Source organism: Anas acuta, chromosome 3 (assembly GCF_963932015.1).
Source record: "Anas acuta chromosome 3, bAnaAcu1.1, whole genome shotgun sequence".
NCBI classification, from domain to species: Eukaryota; Metazoa; Chordata; class Aves; order Anseriformes; family Anatidae; genus Anas; species Anas acuta.
Window position 1 is genome coordinate 84,321,781 of NC_088981.1, and position 16,139 is coordinate 84,337,919.

At 35.1% G+C, this 16,139-nt stretch overlaps 1 protein-coding gene across 2 annotated transcripts in view; it reads left to right on the plus strand.

Moving 5' to 3' along the window:
* Positions 1 to 16,139, plus strand: part of PHIP (pleckstrin homology domain interacting protein) — a 111,106-nt gene that overhangs the window by 86,573 nt on the left and 8,394 nt on the right. Inside the window, exons 28-38 of one of the 2 annotated variants that reach the window (XM_068678117.1) lie at positions 2,528 to 2,639; positions 2,853 to 2,914; positions 4,256 to 4,411; positions 5,967 to 6,087; positions 8,499 to 8,624; positions 10,034 to 10,106; positions 10,479 to 10,529; positions 10,846 to 10,995; positions 12,595 to 12,747; positions 14,950 to 15,113; positions 15,597 to 15,877. In XM_068678117.1, coding sequence (XP_068534218.1) covers positions 2,528 to 2,639; positions 2,853 to 2,914; positions 4,256 to 4,411; positions 5,967 to 6,087; positions 8,499 to 8,624; positions 10,034 to 10,106; positions 10,479 to 10,529; positions 10,846 to 10,995; positions 12,595 to 12,747; positions 14,950 to 15,113; positions 15,597 to 15,877 — 1,449 coding nt within the window. Of the gene's footprint in view, positions 1 to 2,527; positions 2,640 to 2,852; positions 2,915 to 4,255; positions 4,412 to 5,966; positions 6,088 to 8,498; positions 8,625 to 10,033; positions 10,107 to 10,478; positions 10,530 to 10,845; positions 10,996 to 12,594; positions 12,748 to 14,949; positions 15,114 to 15,596; positions 15,878 to 16,139 lie in introns of those variants that run through there. The other variant, XR_011095225.1, reaches the window with a different exon arrangement.

The following is a 16,139-nucleotide window of genomic DNA, read 5'->3' on the forward strand; positions in this document are numbered from 1 at the left end:
GTGTATTTCCAGAAACTTGAAGTGTAGAAAGTATTTTTTGTAAGCACCAGAAGCCTTTATCAAGCCTTCAGTGCAAATAACTTGAGTTTCAGGTCAACACTAATACAGAGTTTGTAACTTTGACAACTGTGTTCATTGTTCAGTTCCTCTTCTGGGTGGTAAGAGTAGCGGTGAAATAGTCTCCTTTTGTGAGACAGTATGAAATGGTAAAGCAGAGATAGCAAAAGCACTGATAAAATTGTTACAGCTCTTCCAGGAATCTTCTGAAACACTACCCTGGTCTCTACTTGACACTATCGATACTTTACTAGTGTATGCTTCTTTGCTTGGAACAAACCCTGCCCTGTTTTGTTGCACTGTGGAATATGATATATAAATGTTCTGTGCAGTTCTGGTTTGTTTTCTCAGGACCACTGTCATTATCATTTCTTATTCCTTTATGATTTCTGCCACTTAGCCTGCAAATCAATATTTTTAGAGGTACTCTTTAGAGAGTCGCTGAATATTAAATTTTCTGGCTCCACTTTAAGTCATTAAAATATTGATCTCTTAACGATCCTTGGTGGTGGTGGGCTTTTTGTGTGTTTTTTGTTTTGTTTTTTTTTTTGGTGGTAGACTTTTGGTGGTGGTGGTAAGAGGAAGAATATTTACTTACCTGCAGCATTTATATTTTCTAATACTAAGGGACCCTGTGTTTTAAATGTATGAATCCTTTTAAAAAGAGCACTCTTCTAAAGGCTGAGGAGTGTTGGGTTCTTATTTCTACTCAGATTCTATTTATTGCATATCATTGTCATATAGTTCAACTAGAATACAAGTATCTGGGCTAAAACCTATTCTGATAGGATTCCTTGAGTTTTTGCTATACGTATAAGGTAGGTAGGTGTACATATAAGATAGGTGATACATGTCTCTTATGTTTCAGCTACTTTCAGTTCAACATATATTTTAAATCTCCACCAAGCTAACATCATCTGGTGATACTCAGCTTTGGAAAATTATGTTAGTTAGCATATTTAGTTAGAAGTCATTAGTTAGAAGTTTCCATCTAATATCCACATAGATGGCTTTCTAGTATCCCACGGATAAAATGACACAGAGGTCACTGGAGAGATGGTGATTGAGGAGACTGTTCTGTGAGCGTTTTCATTCACATGCACTTATTTTAGCATTCTTATTTAGCACCGGAATGCTCTGGCTTTTGAGAAATCCAAAGTTGACCGCCAGTGTATACAGTCCTTTAAGTGGTTTTGAACTGCTTAGCACTGGAAAGGCACTCACAATTGTGCCTACTCACATTTCTTTGTAAAACTGCTTGGGAGACTGATCTTTAAGAGCTCTGTGGACTAATTTATTCCTTTAAAATAGATCATCAGCCCCTGTTTACATTTCTGATCTTGCTTTTAAGATATTGGTGGTATGAATGACTTGGTTCTATTGCATTCAGCACAACTAGGACTTAGTGGAAGTTTTGTATTTGTCCTAGAATTACATAAATGGAACTAATCCATTAAATTAAAAAAAATAATCAGTAAACATTTTGAGAATATTTTGAGAATATATGTAGTTGGTAATAATTCAGACAACTGCAGCAAGCACTTGAGCAGAATGTTGTGTTTTTTTTCCCTTTTTGTGGAAATATTGGGGGAAAAAAAAAAGCCCTACAGAAGGTGATAAAGTATCTACATGTATAGTCTTCAAATCCCATGAAAACAAAAAAAAAAACATGCTGTTCTTGGAATCTCAGATTTAAATTCCATTTGTTCTTGGATTGAGTTAACTGAGTGTTTCACTAAAAAAAGTTGTTTCTAAATTTTGTAGCCCGTTTTACAGAAAATATTAGAAATTATGGTGACGTGTGTAACATATTCTGATGTCTCTTTTTTTTAATAACACTTCTGACCTTTTTGCTCAGCTATACGAATGCTTTGCAGTAGTAAAACCATTTCAAATCGTCCTAAGTGACTTTGCTAACCTTTTGAAGAAGCATTAATAAATGTGATTCTTGAATCACTCATATTGACTGCGTTAGTAAAGGGAATAATTGTCTAAGTTGTGTTTGGAAGTTTTTTATATACACACAGTTGAAGAACACCAGAAACCAAGGAGGATGAGCTCAGCAGCATGTAAAAGTATTCCCTGTACAGGGGTGTCAGTGCGCAGTTATTTTAAGATAGTGTGTAGTATTTAACACAAGTAGATGGTAGTTTTAAAGATACAGCATTTGCATGTTTCACCTTTATATTAAATTAATAAATAAATTCATATATAAAAGTTACGTGGATATATTTGCAAATCATCAATTGCTTCTGTCTATGCTAATTATTAACTGGTTCATTTAGGTTTAAAGGCAGCATTCAGAATTATTTTTTTTAAAGAATATGATTCATATTTGTCTGTTGATGCTGCAGATGTTTAAAGGGGTTTCTGTATTCAATGTCTAGCTGAATGTATCTGAAAACTGCTTTTCAGAGGAGGAGGAAGGAAGGAGTTTGTATTGATTAAATTATTTTGTGTTCTTACCTAGGTGATCGTTTCAGATCAGTAATAGATGATGCTTGGTGGTTTGGAACAATTGAAAGCCAGGAACCTCTTCAGCCCGATTATCCTGACAGCTTGTTTCAGTGCTACAATGTCTGGTTAGCAAACTTATCTAAAATCTTTTATTTTAATTAGATATTTCATTTGAAGTACTGACTGAGCAACTTCCTTTTATTAAATTCAATCAAGCATCTCACTGTACCAGTTTATTTTAATATTCTGTAATAAATAAATAAGTTATGTTACAAACATTAAATAACTACTTTGTTTAAGCCATATTAGTAGATAATTTAAATGTGGTTATTTTTAAGCTGGGACAATGGGGACACCGAGAAGATGAGTCCTTGGGACATGGAGCTGATACCAAGTAATGGTATGGTACATTCATAATTTAATTTGCTTTAAGAGTTTATATGAAGAAGTAAAAAAAACTGTTGTGTGATTTCACCTGTTGAGGTGAATGTTGCGTGGTTTCACAAGTTGAGGGAAGTACCACAAACCAGTTGCATCTAAATAACGTAAATTATTAAAATAAATACATATCCACATAAACAAACTGTGATCTTTCCCTTAGGAAAGACATACAACTGTACTTAGACAAACAAAACGTATGTTAGATTTAGCCACTTGTGGTACAAAACCTCAAAATAGATGGCATACAGTTGCAATTAACTTCTCATACGGTTAGAGAGGTTTGAAGATAGCCTTGTGCCCATGTCAGCTGTAAAGAAGCTGACTATTCTGCAAGCTGTTAGCCTGCCAGCAGGTAATCAATGCATTGAAGACTCAAGATGCACCAGTGAGAGAGTTTGATAATAGTAGGATTTGCTGCCTGTCTGGTTCGGAAATTGTTGCTGTTAGGCATTGTACAGAGAACAAGTAACCATAAATATGTTTTATTCTTTTAAGTTGTGCACATTTCAACTTTTTGTTCTATTTCAACCCTTCTTTTAATGAGTACCTCTTACAAGTCAAATACAGAAGCTAGTGTGATAACATGGCTAAAGTAAGTAACTGAAACAGGCAGACAACTGAACCTGAATCCTGAATTAGTGGCTGTGTCCATAAACACTGACTTTTGTTACACTTCCTTTCAAAAAAAAAAAAAAAAAAAAAAGTTAGCACTGTGCATCATTCTGTTACATTATGAATTTAGTCAAAGTCAGCAGGCCCTGAAGAATGCCAGGGTGATGGCGTTTCAGTCTGCTTGCTCAGTAGCTCTGCTTTTAGCATTTGACCTCACAAAACTGGCAGTGTAGAACCACTAAATGGAGACTGGTTAATAAACCAGTCTAACATCAAAGCCATTATCTTAAATTCCATCTGAAAATCATCAACCGCAAATCCTAGTTACATTACCAAGAATTTAGGGTTTTAAGAAAAACAGGCAACATGAACTTCCGTTATGATAAAGGATTACCTTAGGTGGTTCTAAAATAAATTCTACAGTTAGCTATTTGGAAGAAAGTAAATCTTGTTTAATGGAGGACTTGTACAGCAGATTACATCATAAAGATTTAAATTTTACATACAACAGTAGAAGGGATTCTCAATGTGTCAAAAATGTTTTTGAACAAATCAGGAACTATGCATTTGTCTTGGTTAGTAGAAAGATGTTATGTATATTTGAATTGATTTTTCTTAGTTACGTGGACTATGTATTTCACCAGATACAAAGATTTGTATTTTATTTAGTTTTCGTGTTACGTTCTAGCTGTATTTCCAGAAGAACTAGGAACTAGTGTTCCTTTAACAGATGATGAGCGTAGAACACTGCTGTACAAACCTCTGGATGGAGAATGGGGCTCCAGGACACGAGACGAGGAGTGTGACAGAATTATTGCAGGGATAAACCAGCTCATGACTCTAGGTAAATTCTGAATATTATAGAAAACATTTTTGTGTTATGTTTTACAGACTATGCTCATGTATGCTTCTGAAATTACCAATATCAGTAACTGTTATGTCGTGAAAAAATACACCTTTAACTTCCTGATTAACTGGAATAAAACTTTCTCATAGCACATTTTAAATGTTTCGTATAATAAGTACACATAAAAGCCTACACTTTCTCTTAATTTCAAAGGTAACTATTTTTTTTGGTAGATAATTTGACATATACTAGGGGTTTGGGTCTTGATAAAAACAACTACTTGATTTTGACATTGTGAAGTACAGGCTGAATCACAAATCTCTTGTGTGTTCTGTGATAAGCTGCCAGTCTTGGTTCTTTGGGTAACAGCGATCATAAATTACATATATATAGGTTGTCACAGATTATTACTTTTATGATTTTGAATTACTCAAAGCGACAAGTTTCACAAATCCCAGAAAATTATTGGAATACATCTAATACCTAAATATCCCACATAACGACTTCTGTCATGACACACTTAGTAAGAAGCTTCCTTTTGCTTCCAAAAGAAACAAAATACCTACATAGTGGACCCATCCAAATTTACAGAATGACATTAAAAAAATGAGAAAATGAAGCTTTGGTTGTTTTCACTGTCTCATCTAAGAGTAACAGTTTTACATTTTGTGTTACATTGTATGGCATACTGCTTAGTTTAGGATTTGACTATAGCATATGTGGTACATACTGGTCCAATGCAGCAGTTGCTAGAACATTCATAAGAGTAGGTAAACAGCTTTTAGAAGAGCAGTCTGTTTAGCATCAACAATTTTTCTGTTTTTAAAGACATTCAAGGAAGACTTTTAAAGGCTTTTGATGCTTTTTTATTACCGCATTTTCCCTTGAGGTGTAAAATGTTAAAATGACATGTTTAAGCATGCATGATGCTTCTAAGCACAGGAGGAAAGAAAATGTTTAGGTGCATAGACTTAGCTTGCTCAGCAATCTTCTGGCATTGTGGTGGATTGGTATGAGATGGCTTCTTTGCTATTTGGAGGGGACAGGAGATTGTATTTTGAGAGTGATTTTTCCTCATATCTTAATGAGATTGAAATACTACGATGACATTTATGGTGAGAATTTAATGAATTGCCTTGTTTGAAATTGGAAGAGTGGCAATATAAAACCAAATGAAATGAGCCTGTCTTGTAAATAATAATGCTGAATTGCATATCTTTGTAATGTATAATTTATACATTTAATTTGACTTTTCAAACACGTATATTTTGCATGCACTCGCCATGTCTCTGAAGAGCGTGGCGCTTCATGCACAACAGGATGGGTACTCACTACAGCGACTGTACTTGCAGCATACACGTCAGCAAGCACTTTTATATCACAAAATAATGTTCAGAATATCTAGAGCGGTTATTGTTGTTGGTTTTGGGAAAGTGCCCTGCATTTCAAGCATGAAAAAAAATCATGTGCTGCGGGGGGTGGAATTCTTGAGACTCCAAAAGGACTGTTCTGTGGTACATAATAACTTTGACTCCTTTTAACTTCTGTCTAGATATTGCATCTGCGTTTGTGGCACCTGTGGATCTTCAAGCTTACCCAATGTATTGCACTGTTGTGGCATATCCCACGGACCTCAGTACCATTAAACAAAGACTGGAAAGCAGATTTTACAGGTTAGATTCAAGTCTCAGGTACTGCTGTGAAATACTGCCAACTGTGGTTTTGGTAGCTGTTCGTCTCGTAATACCTGACTTGGAAATGGGTACAGGTGTGCTCTTTCTGTTTGTCTAATCCTTCACCTAGGTTTCTATCGTATAAGGTGTGTTAAAAAGGATTGAATGTCTCTTCTCCTAAATGTATTTTAGAACTATGTGGTGTAAATTCCTGATTATGCAAATCGCTCCACATCAGTTGCAAATAGCAAAACGGTGCACTTTTTAAGGCTTTTTTTTTTTTTTTTTTTTATAAGAGAAACTATAGATGTATTGTACTGGGTCTGCCTGGAATATTAACTTTCCCTGCAGCATCCCATACAGTGCCGTACTCTGCACTTGTAGCTGGAATCACACCAGTGTTGTGTCTACTGCTGAGCAGTGCTGGCACAGCATCGGGCTTCTCTCTAGCCCTCCTAGGGGGTGGGCAAATAGTGAGAAGAGAAACATCACCAGGGCAGCTGACCTAAACCAACCAAAGAGATATTCCATACCATATGGTGTCACACTCAGCAATAAAAGGTGGAAACAGGAAGAAGAGGGGAGGGGTGGGATCTCTTTGTGAAAATGTCGGTCCTCCTCCCAAACACCAGCTACGTGCATTGAGGCCCTGCTTCAAGGACGTGGTCAATCATTGCTCATTTGTGGGAAGTAGAGAATAATTTATTTCCTCTGCACTTCCACATTTGTTTTATTTGTTTGTTTCCCTCCCCTTTTTTTTCCCTTTCCCTTTTGCCACTCCCTTTTCCCCTTTCCCTTTTTATTTCCCTTTAGTTAAATTGTTTAGTTCATAATAATCTTTCTTTAATTATTATTTCCCTTTAATTAAATTATCCTTATCTCAACCCGTGAGTTGTTCTTTGCTTTACTTCTCCCCCTCCTCATCTAAGGAGGGGGAGTGAGAGAGCAGTTGTGGTGTTTAGCTGCCCAGCACGGTAAAACCACCACACGTATGTAAGTGTTTTTGTCCTAATAGACTTTTTTTGTTTGTTGTTTAAACTTGCATAAGACATTAGATGGAAAATAGCTGCTTAAATAATTAGCCTTGAAATTTTAAATGGTTTTAAAATAAGTTTTAACTTTTTGATACAGTTTTGATCTTTTCCTAAAATACAATTGCAATTGCTGTATTTTATTTGCAATAAATGTTATCTGTGTAGGAGCATGCTCCTTTAAAATACTTCTGTTTCCTTTGGATCTTGGAATCTTTCTGGTTTGGAAATTAGTTTCCCTCTAATACTTCATTTGTAGGATACAAGTGTTTTCAGCCAGGATACAATGTTTTCAGCCAAAGTTCAATGTTAATTTGTAGCACTTCAAGTGTACTAACTGAAAATAGCATTCTAAATTAAAATCACTTCTCATTTTCAAAACTAAACCTGGATATTACATGTTATCATTCACATACATTTTGTTCCATGCTAATTGTGTCATAAGATACAATTCATCTTGGACTTCTCTAATGTGTTGCAGTCAGAGCTGGCAAGCTCTTTTTTTTCCTTTTTTTTTTTCCCCCTCTTGTCGAAAGCATTAGCAATTATTTTTGGTCACTATCATACCTTCTTCAGTAAATTACTTTTTACTAGTTTTTAGGATTGCCAAGGCATGGTTAGATACTATTTGCCTTGTATTGTGTTTTCTAGTGTGTTTTTTTTTCTTTAACTATTGTAGGGGGGACTGTTCAGATTGCTTGAGTTGTCTTAAGTAGCTGCCTATATGGGTTTTGTTTTTAAACAAAAACACAATGCACACCAGGGGGAAAAAAAAAAAAAAAAAGATTCCCTGTCATTTCTGGCATCATGTAGAACTAAACATTGGACTATAAAAATGATAAAATGGCATCTAAATGTTTATGCTACTTGAAATACGTTAAATGATCTCCCACTTCAGTCTATAAAGCCCGGCATTTAAAGTATGGCATTTCTTTTCATTTTGTTTTGCCAGTATGAACATAGAAAATCTTTTTTAGATTGATTTATTTTTTTCATTTTTTCTTTGATTGTGCATTTTTTCTCACAATGCTATGGCAATTCTGTAGTTAGGTCATTAAATCAGAGCTATGTGAGGAATGCTGGTCTTGTCTACCTATCAGAAAAAAAATCTGTGCTTCTAATAATTTCTTTTTATTTAATACATTTATTTATTTTTTTAATAAAAAGAGCCTGAGGAAGCTGTCTTCTGCTGGTCATGTAGGGCAGTATGTCTGTGCCTGTATATTTTCTGATTTAATGTCAAAATGTGATGAATGGGATAATAAGATTTAAAGAAGAACGATTTAATACTTTTTCCCGTGTATTGTGATACATTTTCAGAAATGTAATCTTTTTGATACTTTCTTTTCCTCATCCCTTCTCCACTTCTTTCATACACAGGCGACTTTCTTCATTAATGTGGGAAGTCCGATACATTGAACATAACACTCGCACATTTAATGAGCCTGGAAGTCCTATTGTCAAGTCTGCCAAATTTGTCACAGATCTGCTGCTGCACTTCATAAAGTGAGTTGCTTAGTAGGTCTACTATTATTCTGTCTCTTATCAAGGTACTTGGCTTTTTGAAATAGTAATTTTAAAGTCTGCTGTTGGGACAGAAAAGAAGAAAGTTTGTGTTTACAAAACAAGAGTACACAAGTTTGGAAAACAGATGAAATTTTATAATACATTGGTATAGATTGGCATTTTATTTCACAAGTGTATTTTATAGACTTTTTGCTAAATAATAAAAATGAGTCTTAGTATCTTCATGGAACAATATTTACAGGTAAGTTAAGAGCTTTAGTATTGAGTTTTAATGCTGCCTGTGTATATAATATAACTGGGAATTTAATTCTAAAATATTTACAACTGGATGAGTCTGAAAATGGTGGTTGATAAAATTAAAATTGGAAGCTTTGTAGTCAAAAGAAATATTCACCTCAAGCTTTCTTTTTTCTCTTACTGCCCATAAAAAATGGAATCTGTGAGAAATATTTGAGTTCTCCCACTCAGACAACACATTAGCAGATGTAAAGTTTGTAAGAGCCTACTGCATCTATTGTCTTGATTTGCTTGTATGTAGCAAACACTGCTGTTCCTACTCTGTAAAAATGGCAAGAAACGTTACTAGTTGAGCAAAACGTTGAATGTGCTCATTAGAAACATTAGACTTAAGTATTTGGAAATCTAAGACATGTAACTGTACATAAATCTTTGAGATCTTTAATGCCATTGATTTCTGATACTGGCTGAACACTGAAAAATACTTAATTGTTTCAGACATTAAAATTTTAGTGAAACACACTTTTAGGAACACATAAGCACCTGAAAGGTTTCGCTGTTAATAATAATTTTGTTCTTTAACATCTTTATCCAACGTAGTTTTATCTTTTTGATTAATTAAGCAGATTGGGAATTTTGAGTGCGTGGTTTTAATTGACTTACCAAAATTAATGCATCATGTAGATATTCTTATTAAATAACAGCCTATAGCTTATGCCAATTAGTATACTCATTTCAGTGAACTAGTAATCATAAAAAGTACTAGTAAGAGAACTTACTTAAAAGAACTAGTAAGCATAAAAAGCCCAGGCTTGCAAAGATTTTGTTAGATTTCTGACTACCTAGACCAACAAAGGACAACCCCATGGTTTTAATGAGTGAAATTAGATCTAGATATCTCTCACAATCTAGGGGTTAGTCTCTAAAGTTAACTATATATCTTAGAAGCAAAATTGGTTTTTGGTTTTGTTGTTGTTGTTTCTTTTTTTTCCTACTACTGTCATCCTCTTAACATTCTTTTGGCACTAAACACTCTATCACTTTTTTTGGGGAATGAGTTCATAAATATTTTCCTTACTCTATGCAAAATACAGTTGATTCCATAGGTGAAGATGGAAAATAAATGTTAGTGTGTATTTCTTCTTGCACAGAGACCAGAGTTGCTATGACATCATTCCATTATACAATTCAATGAAGAAGAAAGTGTTGTCTGACTCTGATGAGGTAAGTGGTTGTTTCTTAGACACTGGCATTGCTAGACTGGAGAAATGGGACTGATGCCTCTTTCCCACTTGATGTAAAAGGACGGTATTCAGTCAGTGTAACAAAGTACTGAAACAACTGGATGTTTCTTTATGTTAACTTGGTTACTGGTAAAAATCCAGCCTCCTCTTCTCCTGTACTGCAGAGAGCATTAACTGTTTTTTTGGAGATTGTTTAGACATCTGAGAGGTTCTCAAACTGACAGTTGCATTAAAGAGATAAGGATAGGATTGTGAAGACTCAAATTATAAAGTGAATTATAAAATAACTCACCTACTCATATATGCTTATATTTTTTTAACCTTTTTATGCGACTCATTATCTTGCTCAAAGGAAGAAGAGAAAGATACAAATATGCCAGGAACTTCCACTAGAAAAAGAAAGGTAAAATCGTACTCCGTTTTTTTTTTTTTTTTAATGATTTATAGTGCTGTAAATAATTCACAGTGTGTTTGTAAACACATGGATATAAAACTGAAAATGTTTTATTATTGTGTAATCACCTTTTGGAAAGTTTTGAACTTAGAGTGACTGAAGTGTTACTCTTCTGAGCTGTGCAATGTAAAAGCATTTCTGTACGTGCTGTTGCACATTACTAATTAATGAATTAGAATTTATATCCTGCAGGGTACCTTTTCCATTTGATTTTGTAAAAACAGCTAGTTTATTTAATAAATAACAGACCATCCTGTCATTTTAGGATCATCAGCCGAAGCGGCGGCTACGTAATAGAGCCCAGTCGTATGACATTCAGTCATGGAAGAAGCAGTGTCAGGAGCTGTTGAATCTCATTTTTCAGTGTGAAGACTCTGAACCATTTCGACAGCCAGTGGATCTCCTTGAATATCCAGTGAGTGTTCTCAGACAGGAAGGCTGGTTGTAACACAGTCAGTCAGTTCTTTAATTGTGACCATTCTTTCAACTCACTTAATTGAAACTTCAGGCAGCATTATTCACAGAGCTATTCTGTCAGTTTTTGGTTGTCACTTGATGATAATATTCATTGTCTCTTTAAAGTAGTTTCAAAATAAATTGTACTTCTCTACTCACTTAAATAGTGTAGTAGCAAAATGTTTTATGTTAAGGGATGACTATGTTGTTGAGTAAACAGCGTTTGCAATTGAGACACTTGTTTCCTTTTCTGAGTGAAAAATAGTCATATATCAATGGAATATGTTTGATTTATTGTTGTGACAAATGTTGTCATGGCACATTTTTGGTTTTCATTTTGGACGTGTAGAAAATATGAGTAATTTTCATATCACAGTCATCGGGGCTGTTGGGGAAGAAGTGCCAACTGAAGCACTGTAGTGATATTTTGTTATTATATTAGCTGTAATAACAACTGAGTTTCTCCAGTTTCACTTTCTGCCTGGGTGATTTCACTGGAGTTCAGATGTAACTACAGAATATTTTATCAAAAAGTCCTGCTGCCTTGGATCTCTTTTCTAGACTAGTTTTACCTTAAATAACAAAGCAAAGGTTTTCATAATTTTTTCTTTAAAATACTACTCTGAGGTGATTAGCTTGGGGGAAACTATTTGTCTGAGTTAGAAAAAAGAAAAGCTCATGTTTTGGAAGTTGGTGGTAGGTCTGTGTTGATGCTCTGGCAAACCATTGGGCACCAAATTTTTTGAAGTAAGCTAAACTTCATGCTGTGGCTAGCTACAAGGAGCCACCTTTTGCAATTCAGATCCTCAGATGATCTGATAGAGAGCACCTTACTAGGGTTTGGCATGAAACACTCTGCTCCCTAGTGCCTCTTTAACATTAAGAGGTACTTGCATAGGTTACACGTGTTCTGGTGGATTACCTCACCTTCTTGTCATATGGGTATTTGAGCTTCTTGTTATGTGTACGTTCTCCCGTTTCTTCTCTAGCCTAGAAAAACTTCAGTGATTGATTTGAACAAGGTCATATTTCAGCCTGTGGAGTTTTCATTATTTCAGTGTTACTTCCTTAAATTGTCAGCTCTCCATCTGGGAGACTGCTCAGGTTTCAGGAGAGATGCACCAAGACTGTCATCAGGTTCAAACATTCTAACTTCCCGTTTTAAAGCTAGTATGTGAGAACAGTATTAGGTTTAGTACTGAGTTGTTAAACCATCCAGAGAGCTTGTAGTCATGTTTTTATATCCGTTATCTCCATGAGAGTATGTCAGTACTTAACCCTTAGGAGCCAGAAATTTTTGAGCTCGGTATATCCAGAAATCATTTTACAAAATGAATTAAATCTTGTGTCGTTTAACTTCTAAACTTGGTCCTTTTGAGTATGTTTGTGAGGAGTTGAGTTATGTAAGAGTAGGAAGGAGCAAATGTCTTCATTGGTCTTACAGATGTATTTTCAAGGAGGACTGTTTGGTTTTAATAGATTTATCAAATGCTTCCAAATGAAACTAAGTCTTAAAAAACGTTGTAATAGGTTGTTTTTTTTTGCTGTTTTTTAACAGGATTATAGAGACATCATTGACACTCCTATGGATTTTGCTACTGTTAGAGAAACACTGGAAGCTGGTAACTATGAGTCACCAATGGAGTTATGTAAAGATGTGAGGCTTATTTTCAGCAATTCCAAGGCCTATACACCAAGTAAAAGATCAAGGGTAAGACTTCATTTTTTGTCTGAAAGAATATTTATAGCTGGGAAGAAAAAAAAAAAGACAGAAAAACAGATAATGTAATTGATTACTTAAAAAAAAAAAGTTTTTCTCATCTTCAGACATGAATATTTCTGAGAAAGTATTACAACTTTGTATTTTAAAGGAGTGCATGCTGTTTAAATGTCTGATATTTGATATTCTGCAAGCGTGTTTCAAAAGTGTTTCAAGGTGGATGGATCTAGTGGGAGGGCCACACTAAAGGGAAGATCTGTAGAAATGTGATTATGATCAGTAGGGGAAGGTAACTGATATTTTGGGGAAGAAACCAGATTATCAATGTGCATGCAGATTCACAGACATACATACCCCCAAATTCCTACACTTTCAAAGTTGCGCAAAACTGAAATATCACACAGAGAGTAGAGAATAATGAAATTCTACGCTGTTCACTACTGTGTGGTGATACTGTAAAGAGGCACTTAACCAGTTCTATTTCTCAGAAATCTTATGTAAAACATGAGCCTACAAAGCCACTGTTACTGAGCTGATACTGAAATGCCCTGCCAGTGGTAAAGTTCTTAATTTTTTTCTCTCACATTGACATGTAGGTGCAGTATCTGTTAGAGGTGAAAGGTACAAATGTAGTTTTTGTTCAAGGCTACTTAGGCATGTTCAAAGGTACTTGGTAGCTTTTCTTCTCCTAATACGGTTTAGGTGTTAGACTAAAATCCTCACTAGCTTCTGTGCCTGGCTGTTTTAAACAGCAAATTAATCATCAGGACTTCATTGTCTTAAAAGGCATGGACAAAATGTCTTCGTAGGTGGCCTTAGCAAGTAGGTGGCACTGATCAGTGATTGATCTCTTTTCAGACAGTAATTGTTCCACTTAAGTTCCTTGTCCTTTCATCACATAAAAGTGCAGGATTTTGGGGTAGATTTAGATTTTTTTGGTTTTTTTTTTTTCTCTCTCCTAAAAGCAAGATAGGAGAATGTTGGCCATAGTCTCAGCTCCAGTTTGATTTAAATGATGTTTTTGTATTTTTTTCTTTTTTTTTTTCTCCTTTTTTTTCTCTTGACTTGACTGGTTTAGAATTTTAGCTCTTTAGTTTAGATTATAGCTCTTCTCTCTTTTACTTAGAAGCATAAGTGGAATGTTCTGGTGTCAGGAATTTTAATATTTCAGAACATATGTACTTCCATGCATAGGCTTGCAATACATTGTTGTTGAATGGTTATGTTTTTACTCTGATTCTTGTCATTTAGTTGATATTTTTAGCACCTTACCTTATATCACTGATGCTTTTCTGGAAGAGTAATCCTAAACCTATCTGCTTTTTATTCTTGACACATCAGGCATAACATTTTTGTCTAGTTTTTACAGATTTTCCTATAAAACTTCCTTGGCTGTCCTCTCCAGAAATGCATTCAGTTTCTGTCACTTTGACTGTTTAGGCTGGCACTCAGATAATTCCCTGTGTCTTTAGGTAGGCTACTGCTACAATATTGTCTTTGTATTTTATGTTCCAAGACTGTGGTTTCCCTTCTTAATTTATCTACTCAGTTCATTTATGAGTTTTTGTATCCAGAATTAACAGCAACTGCGTGCCATTAGGTAGTTGTGATCTAAACTGAATTTGACTGGTTCTCTCTGTAAACTATCCAAGGCTGGAGGGGGGAAAAAAAAAAAAAAGAAGTGTCTACATAATTCTAATTCATAACTGTAGTTTTTGCAACCAACTAGTATCCACCACTAGTATCAATTCATCCATAAGAGAAATAAAGTGATGTTCAAATACAGGATATATGGGTGCAGCATAATGCAGAAGATTGGATTTCTTAACCCTCGGTATGACAAAGTAAATTCCTCTAAGGATCTCTCTGTTTCCACAGAAGCTAGAAAGGAACACGTTCTGGTAGGGCAGTTGGAAAGTGACAGCTGGAAACATGTCACTTCTGATTTTTCATTCTGCTTGTGTGTATGATCTTCAGTCATAGTACACTTTTTCCAACCATGAAAACACTTAATGCAAACCTTTGCATGGATTAGTGTAAATTTGTTGTGAGAAACTGTAAATTTCCTTAAAACTTTTCCATATTAACCAGCATCCTTCTCTAGCTATTGCTCAACTGTAAATAAGTAAGATGATAGATGATGCTTTAGAAGACTAGAAAACTTTCTCATTTCCTGGTATTTCTTTTTTTTAGATCTACAGCATGAGTTTGCGCCTTTCTGCTTTCTTTGAAGAACACATAAGTTCTATTTTATCAGATTATAAATCTGCCCTGCGTTTTCATAAAAGAAATACGATAAAGAAACGAAGGAAAAAAAGAAGTAGAAGCAGCTCGGTTTCCAGTAGTGTTGCATCCAGGTACATTCATTTTTTACAGTATTCATGAAATGCTGCGCAAGTTTGACATTCCTAAATAGCAGAACTTAGTGTGGTGTTTTTTTAATACTTCCTTTTACTATTCCCTGTATAGCTTTGAAATGCAAGTCCCTATGGTGTGGAAGATTTTTAAACTTTAACTAGAGCTGTCCTAGTGTAAGTGCTTAACATTCAAATAACTGCTAACCATGTACAGGAAATCTCAGCCTTCAGCCCCATTAGGATAGTGATAGCATCATGCTCTGTCATATAGATATAGCATTTTTTATGGCCCTTCACTGAAAATTCACTTTTCAGAAGCTCACAACCGCATGAATTTCAACAGAAAATGTCATATTTTTAACTTACTTCGTACAGAGATGGTCATTTTTCTTCCACAGTCTCAGACACTAGCACTAAATTTTGTTTATTCCTGTAAAATATGAAAGTGGTCATCCAGGTTTCAAATTGTTGCTCCTTTTGCAGCCCTGAAAGGAAGAGGAGATTAATAAAACCTCAAGTGAAGGCAGAAACTTCTGCCTCCTCTTCATCTTCTGCACCTGCACGATCAACAGCACTGAGACATGCCCCACCTCAGATGAATGGAAAAGCAGCTGAAACCTCTTCACTTGTGCGGACTAGAAGCAATAGAGGTACAACAGATGCAGCTGCTACGGAGCAACCATCTACTTCTTCAGGGGCAAAGCCTTTAACAATAAAGCCTTTAATTACAAAACCTAATACTACTGCAGGGACAGGAAAGTCAGGTAAGTTGATTTTGGGGCTTGTTTGTTTATTTTTTTTTCTTTTTTTTTTCTCCTTCACAAACAATGTTTTTAAATATAAGCTTCACGTTTTTTAAAAATCAAATGTATTTGTCTCAGATAAGACTGGGTGCTGTTTTCAAGCTGCTCGTCCTTGAGGTTTGTCAGAAGAAAGGTTAAGCTATGTTATTTAATGCAGAAATCTTTCACTTCCAGATCACTGATTCAAGTTGCTTGCTTGTAGAAGAACATGAGTGACTTTCTT